The sequence below is a fragment of the Oncorhynchus nerka genome, linkage group LG10, assembly GCF_034236695.1.
Source record: "Oncorhynchus nerka isolate Pitt River linkage group LG10, Oner_Uvic_2.0, whole genome shotgun sequence".
Lineage (NCBI taxonomy): Eukaryota > Metazoa > Chordata > Actinopteri > Salmoniformes > Salmonidae > Oncorhynchus > Oncorhynchus nerka.
Window position 1 is genome coordinate 102561911 of NC_088405.1, and position 8658 is coordinate 102570568.

The window sequence follows — 8658 nt, forward strand, 5'->3', positions numbered from 1 at the left end:
GGTAGGCTAGTTGAGAACACCTTTATTTAACCAGGTAGGCTAGTTGAGAACACCTTTATTTAACCAGGTAGGCTAGTTGAGAACACCTTTATTTAACCAGGTAGGCTAGTTGAGAACAAGTTCTCATTTGCAACTGCGACCTGGCCAAGATAAAGCAAAGCAGTGTGAACAGACAACACAGAGTTACACATGGAGTAAACAATTAACAAGTCAATAACACAGTAGAAAAAAAGAGAGTCTATATACATTGTGTGCAAAAGGCATGAGGAGGTAGGCGAATAATTACAATTTTGCAGATTAACACTGGAGTGATAAATGATCAGATGGTCATGTACAGGTAGAGATACTGGTGTGCAAAAGAGCACATAAATATAAACAGTATGGGGATGAGGTAGGTAAAATTGGGTGGGCTATTTACCGATAGACTATGTACAGCTGCAGCGATCGGTTAGCTGCTCAGATAGCAGATGTTTGAAGTTGGTGAGGGAGATAAAAGTCTCCAACTTCAGCGATTTTTGCAATTCGTTCCAGTCACAGGCAGCAGAGAACTGGAACGAAAGGCGACCAAATGAGGTGTTGGCTTTAGGGGTGAGATACACCTGCTGGAGCGCGTGCTACGGGTGGGTGTTGCCATCGTGACCAGTGAACTGAGATAAGGCGGAGCTTTACCTAGCATGGACTTGTAGATGACCTGGAGCCAGTGGGTCTGGCGACGAATATGTAGCGAGGGCCAGCCGACTAGAGCATAGAAGTCGCAGTGGTGGGTAGTATAAGGTGCTTTAGTAACAAAACGGATGGCACTGTGATAAACTGCATCCAGTTTGCTGAGTAGAGTATTGGAAGCAATTTTGTAGATGACATCTCCGAAGTCGAGGATCGGTAGGATAGTCAGTTTTACTAGGGTAAGTTTGGCGGTGTGAGTGAAGGAGGCTTTGTTGCGGAATAGAAAGCAGACTCTAGATTTGATTTTAGATTGGAAATGTTTGATACGAGTCTGGAAGGAGAGTTTACAGTCTAGCCAGACACCTAGGTACTTATAGATGTCCACATATTCTAGGTCGGAACCATCCAGGGTGGTGATGCTAGTCGGGCTTACGGGTGCAGGCAGCGAACGGTTGAATACCATGCATTTGGTTTTACTAGCGTTTAAGAGCAGTTGAAGGCCACGGAAGGAGTGTTGTATGGCATTGAAGCTCGTTCGGAGGTTACATAGCACAGTGTCCAAGGACGGGCCGGAAGTATACCGAATGGTGTCGTTTGCGTAGAGGTGGATCAGGGAATCGCCCGCAGCAAGAGCAACATCATTGATATATACAGAGAAAAGAGTCGGCCCGAGAATTGAAGCCTGTGGCACCCCCATAGAGACTGCCAGAGGATCGGATACATTGTAGGCTGACACATTATTTTAGATGTGTGTATAAACCCCTCTATGTAGGCTGATACATTATTTTATATGTGTGTATAAACCCCTCTATGTAGGCTGATACATTATTTTAGATGTGTGTATAAACCCCTTTATGTAGGCTGATACATTATTTTATATGTGTGTATAAACCCCTCTATGTAGGCTGACACATTATTTTAGATGTGTGTATAAACCCCACTAACTAAAGGTTAGAGCTGCCGCTTTCAAGGAGCAGGACTCTAACTATTATACATGTCAACATTCACAAGGCCTTGTGGTCAGACGAATTACCAGGACGTGTACTCCGAGCATAAGCTGACCAACTGGCAAGTGACATTTTCAATCTGTCCCTGACAGAGTCTGTAATACCAACATGTTTCAAGCAGACCACCATAGTCCCTGTGCCCAAGAACACCAAGGCAACCTGCCTAAATGACTACTGACCAGTAGCACTCAAGTCTGTAGACATGAAGTGCTTTGAAAGGCTGTTCATGGCTCACATCAAAACAATTATCCCAGAAACACTAGACCCACTCCAATTTGCATACCGCCCCAACAGATCCACAGATGATGCAATCTCTATTGCACTTCACACTACCCTTTCCCACCTGGACAAAAGGAACACCTATGTGAGAATGCTATTCATTGACTACAGCTCAGCGTCCAAAACCATAGTGCCCTCAAAGCTCATCACTAAGCTAAGGACCCTGGGACGAAAAACCTCCCTCTGAAACTGCGATCATGGACTTCCTGATGGGCTGATCCCAGGTGGTAAGAGTAGGTAACAACACATCTGCCCCGCTGATCCTCAACACAGGGGCACCTCAGGGGTGCGTGCTCAGTCCCCTACTGTACTCCCTGTTCACCCATGACTGCATGGCCAAGCACAACTCCAACACCATCATTACATTTGCAGACGACACAACAGTTGTAGGCCTGACCACCGACAATGATGAGACAGCCTATAGGGACGATGTCAGAGACCTGGCATTGTGGTGCCAGGATAACAACCTCTCCATTAACATGATCAAGGCAAAGGAAATGGTTGTGGACTATAAAAAAAGGGGGACCGAGCACGCCCCCATTCTCATCAATGGGGCTGTAGTGGAGCAGGTTGAGAGCTTCAAGTTCCTTGGTGTCCACATCACCAACAAATTATCATGTGTTAAACACACCAGGACAGTCGTGAAGAGGGCAAGACAACGACTATTCCCCCTCAGGAAACTAAAAAGATTTGGCATGGGTCCTCAGATCCTCAAAAGGTTCTACAGCTGCACCATTGAGAGCATCCTGACTGGTTACTTCAACACCTGATATGGCAACTGCTCGGCATCTGACCGTAAGGTGCTACAGAGGGCAGTCCGTAAGGCCCAGTACATCACTGTGACCAAGCTTCTTGGCATCCAGATGTTGTATCCAAGTTTACATACACTTAGGTTGGAGTCACTAAAACTCAGTGTTCAACCACTCCACAAAATTCTTGTTAACAAACTATTGTTTTGCCAATTGGATAGGACATCTACTTTGTGCGTGACACAAGCAATTTTTCAAACAATTGTTTACATACAGATTACTTCACTTATAATTCACTGCATCACAATTCCAGTGGGTCAGAAGTTTACATACACTAAGTTGACTGTGCCTTTAAACATCTAGGAAAGTTCCAGAAAATGTTGTCATGGCTTTGGAAAGCTTCTGATAGGCTAATTAACATCATTTGAGTCAATTGGAGGTGTACCTGTGGATGTATTTCAAGGCCTACCTTCAAACTCAGTGCCTCTTTCCTTGACATCATGGGAAAATTAAAAGAAATCAGCCAAGATCTCAAAAAAATAATGGACCTCCACAAGTCTGGTTCATCCTTGGGAGCACTTTCCAAACGCCTGAAGGTACCACGTTCATCTGTACAAACAATAGTACGTACGTATAAACACCATGGGACCACACAGCCGTCATACCGCTCAGGAAGGAGACGCGTTCTGTCTCCTAGAGATGAACGTACTTTGGTGTGAAAAGTGCGAATCAATCCCAGAACAACAGCAACAAATGCTGAAGGAAACAGGTACAAAATTATCTATATCCACAGTAAAACGAGTCCTAAATCGATATAACCTGAAAGGCCGCTCAGCAAGGAAGAAGCCACTACTCCAAAACCGCCATTAAAAAAGCCAGACTACGGTTTGCAACTGCACATGGGGACAAAGATCATACTTTTTGGAGAAATGTCCTCTGGTCTGATGAAACAAAAATAGAACTGTTTGGCCATAATCACCATCCTTATGTTTAGAGGAAAAAGGGGGAGGCTTGTAAGCTGAAGAACACTTCAGCAAATCTGTTTTTAATAGAGCCCTTAAATTCTTCTGACTGGCATGGAAGTGGTTAATCTTCCAGAGGTGTTAGGATAATTAGTAGTGTGAAACTAGGCTAGTTGGTGCAGTGGGAGTGTCAAACTGTTTCATATGTCAGATGAGGCTTGAGTGTCAAACTGTTTCATAAAGCATTGTAATATGAATATGCAAATAAAGCTTTGGAAAGTCAAACTGTTTCATAAAGCTTTAGAGTGTCTGTTTCATAAAGCTTTGTAGTGTTAACTTTTCATAACGATTTGTAGTTTCAAGTTGTTTCATAACGCTTTATTTTCAAACTGTTTCATGAAGCTTTAGTGTCAAAGTGTGCAGGTCACATCTCCTGTCTTAGGCCTCCTGAACACTACACGGTTTTACAATCATAACATCGGAGTACCTCTGGGTACTGGGTATCGGTGTAAGTTGTACACCTAGCGACACTACCTTAGAGTGATTCAATCGCTAACCCATCCTTACTTATTCCACAGATGTTTCCATCTATTTGAAATATTACTCTGTGAGAGCTGTTTACACACAAACAAACACACACGGTGGCGTCCCACCTGATGGTTCCTGGAGGCTTCCCATTGGCCGAGAGGCAGGTGGCGACCGGCGTCTTCAGATTGGATGACCGAGCTACCAGTGTGGGTGTCGACAAACTCATCTGGGTCAAAGGTCGGGCTGGACCAACAACAAAATCACAACTTGGCCAAACAAAGCACAGCAACAGTTGGTCAAATCACAGCACAGCAACATAGCTGCTAGACATCATTTGAGTTACAGGAAATGTGGTGTACAAGGCCCCAAGGATATCATATGACATATTACACAGGCCGGGAATCAATCATCATACAATCCTCAGGATGGGAATCAACCATTATACAATCCTCAGGCCAGGAATCAACCATTATACAATCCTCAGGCCGGGAATCAATCATTATACAATCCTCAGGCCGGGAATCAACCATTATACAATCCTCAGGCCGGGAATCAATCATTATACAATCCTCAGGCCAGGAATCAATCATTATACAATCCTCAGGCCGGGAGTCAATCATTATACAATCCTCAGGCCAGGATTCAACCATCATACAATCCTCAGGCCGGGATTCAATCATCATACAATCCTCAGGCCGGGAATCAATCATTATACAATCCTCAGGCCGGGAATCAATCATTATACAATCCTCAGGCCGGGAATCAATCATTATACAATCCTCAGGCCGGGATTCAATCCCATCGTTGGTTGTAGACAATGTGACGTTTAAAGTCCATTTTTAATAGCGGAGGTGCATAAAGATGATGATCCCCTTGCACTTAACACAAATTTCTCATTTTCGTAAATTCACCATATTGTACATTGCTCTCCATTACTCTTTTTTTTATGTAGTTTCATTAGCACAGTATATATGATCCCAATTTCATCAAGACTCAGTGGATAGTGCTAAAACAAGGACGTCATATCTGAATTCTTCCCTCTTTATGCACATTCACCATTGAGCCGACATACTGAAAGCAGCACTGACCCGTGAATGCAATCTCTGTGAATGCAGAAACATTGGCCTATATTCAATCAGATTGAGAGTTAACCCGTGTTGGCCGACATGGTCTTACCGTAGACTGTGAGGTTGACCGTGTTTTCGCGGTTGCCAGCAGGGAAGGTAGTGTATTCACAGATGTATCTGGCCTCGTCAGACAGTCGCAGAGACGAGAAGGTCAGAGTGGTGTCCTCCAGGGACGGAGTTCTCCTCCGCACCTTAACACCAGAGCCATATATTTAGAGACCAACTACAACACAACCACAACCCAACCACCACAACACAACAACAAGCACAACACAACCAAAAAACAACCTCAACACAACCATAATGACAACCACAAGACTGCATGGCAAGGTTAGAACACAACCGCAACACAACCACAACACAACCACAACCGCAACACAACCACAACACAACCACAACCACAACCACAACCGCAACACAACTGCAACTCCACATCATCCTCACCACAGGGTTTTTGAAGCTGACTCTGTCTTTGAAGGGCGGAGCCACAGACACGCCTAGAGACGGGTTGGCTATCGCCACGTTCTGTTTCTTTCCATTAATCACCTTCTGCCATGTCACCTGGAGGGAGGGAAGAATTCAAGGCAAAGTTCTTGCAGATGTTGTATTGATTGCATGTGTGTGTGTGTGTGTGATGGTTACCTGTGAGATCTTGACAGGTGGGATGCTGTTGATAAAAAGACATGGTAGATCCACCTTAGAGCCCACGAACCCTGACTGTTCGGCTTCCATCTGGACTGACTGACTACACACACCTAGGACACACAATACACACAGAAGTTAGATACACTGCTGCTCAGTTAAATGGGGTTACGGTTAGGGTCACACACACGTACACATACGCCGTCACCCAGTGGGATCAGGCCAGCTCTGTAGCTGAGCTCATTAGGGTTAGACCTAAGCTTTAGGTGAGGAACAGAGAGCAGCACAGCCTACCTGTCTGACACACACACACACACACACACGTACACACACACACTCATTGGGAAAATATAGCATGTAGGGAAGGAAAGAGAGAAAGAAGATAGAGTCAGAGAGAGAGATAGAGAGAGGGGGGGAGAGAAAGAGAGAGAGAGCGAGAAGGGGAGAGAGAGATAGAGAGGGATTAACTGTTTAATCTCTAGTCTGTGATTGACCTGGAATGAGAGGCTGTTTGTCTTACTGACCATGTGACCTACTACACACACACGCACGCAGACACACACTTTAAAAAATATACTGGAAATGAACTAAGAGGTACTAACGGTAGCACTTTGATGAATAACTACTAGATATTGATAACTCTGCTGTTACTTCAAAATGTTTAAAAAAAATATTCTCTGTGCCTAAACTTTCCTTTATGATCCAACTTCCAGCGAGCTAACACATAGTTAACAGTTAGCTACCAGCTAACCAACAGCAAGATAAGAGCTAACTAACAGCTAAGTAAATGCTAACTAACACCTAACTAAACACTAACTAATAGTTAATTACCAGCTAACAGACAGCTAACTAACAGCTAAATAACAGCTAACAAACAGTTATGTAACAGCTACCACCTAGTTACCAGCTAACTAACAGCTAACAGCTAACTAACAGCTAGCCAACAGCTAACTACCATCTCGTTAACAGCTGAGTAAAAGCTCTCTAACAGTTAACCAACAGATAGCTTCCAGCTTGCTAACACAGCAGCAGAGTAGCAACAAATACCCAACATTTCTTAATTCTGACAAAGGCAGAAAAATGACTTTAGACTGAAATGTTGATTTTTCAAAGTAATGTTTGTGTGTGTGTGTGTGTTTGGCCCAGATACAGTCTGCTTCCACTTCTACTCTGCCAAATTGATTGTAATCTGTTGGACTATTTGGATATGTAGTGTGTGTGTGATCTCTGGCACTGCCAGCATGAGTAGTGTGTGTTGGAGAGCGTTCAAGAGGAGCTCAGGGATTACATGTTTCATCTGTGTTCTGGAACCGGAGCGATATCAACAGACAGGCAGGCAAGCAAACAGACAGATAGAATACAGACCTACGTGTGTGTGTGTGTGTGTGTGTCTGTCTGTCTGTCTGTCTGTCTGTCTGTGTGTGTGTGTAATATATTGTTTATGTATAGAAGTGTTAATGTGGTGTGGCAGCTGTTCTCAGAGTTAAACCCGGTGGAACACCAGAGGATAAGGTGTGATCTTAATTTACAGATTGAAGATGTATGCTGTAGGATGAACCAACTCTCTGATGGTAGGGTTATGGTTAGAGGGTAGACTAGAGGTTCTCACCTTTAATAACACATGTTGCTGTCAGGAATATCCACAACACAGAATTCTCCATGACAACTCCACTGGCGCCACCTTCCTTCTGGGTCCAACAGAATAGTTCCGACAGAATAGTTCCGACGGAATAGTTCCAACGGAATGGTTCCAACAGAATGGTTCCAACAGAATAGTTCTAATAGAATGGTTCCAACAGAATAGTTCTAATAGAATAGTTCCAACAGAATAGTTCCAACAGAATTGTTCCAACAGAATTGTTCCAACAGAATAGTTCTAACAGCTGTCACACTGTAGTTTCAGCAAGTGACTGCTTGTTGTGTTCTTAGCTGGTAGTCGGTAGTGAAATGAACTCCTGTCGTAGCTTGTTGTCAGTTGTTAGTTGCCACTAATTGTCTTCAGAGTTGCAGCTTGCTGTGTAGCGTTAGTCAATAGTTACAGCTTGCTGTGTAGCGTTAGTCGGTAGTTACAGCTTGCTGTGTAGCGTTAGTCAATAGTTACAGCTTGCTGTGTAGCGTTAGTCGGTAGTTACAGCTTGCTGTGTAGCGTTAGTCAATAGTTACAGCTTGCTGTGTAGCGTTAGTCAATAGTTACAGCTTGCTGTGTAGCGTTAGTCAATAGTTACAGCTTGCTGTGTAGCGTTAGTCAATAGTTACAGCTTGCTGTGTAGCGTTAGTCAATAGTTACAGCTTGCTGTGTAGCGTTAGTCGGTAGTTACAGCTTGCTGTGTAGCGTTAGTCAATAGTTACAGCTTGCTGTGTAGCGTTAGTCGGTAGTGAAATGAACTCCCTGCAGCGAAGCGGCCAGGCAGACGGGACTAAAGCAGCTTAGTGGTGGACAGATTACTGAGTTACACTCACACACAACCTCCCCGACACACACACACAAACATAAACAGACCATGTAGTTATTATCATTGGTCAGACATGTCAGCTCATGCAGCACTATTAGCGTTAGATGTACAGTTGACTTCGTAGTTGTGTGGTTAATTTGCACTAACATCATGATGTTTGTTTTAACTGTGTTATTAAAACATTGTGTATATCTGTGTTTAGTTTGTTATTGAAATACAAAAGTTGTGTATCTATCTGGCAACTTCAG

The 8658-nt window shown here is 43.8% G+C and overlaps 1 protein-coding gene across 1 annotated transcript in view; it reads right to left on the minus strand.

The window, feature by feature from the left end:
* LOC115115651 (nectin-1-like) overlaps positions 1-8424 on the minus strand; it is a 32372-nt gene extending 23948 nt beyond the window's left edge. Inside the window, exons 1-5 of the mRNA XM_029644135.2 lie at positions 7567-8424; positions 5958-6070; positions 5760-5876; positions 5365-5506; positions 4314-4431 (exon numbers count right to left, since the gene is read on the minus strand). Coding sequence (XP_029499995.1) covers positions 4314-4431; positions 5365-5506; positions 5760-5876; positions 5958-6070; positions 7567-7618 — 542 coding nt within the window. The 5' untranslated portion in view covers positions 7619-8424. The remainder of the gene's footprint in view (positions 1-4313; positions 4432-5364; positions 5507-5759; positions 5877-5957; positions 6071-7566) is intronic.
* Positions 8425-8658: the final 234 nt, after the last annotated feature.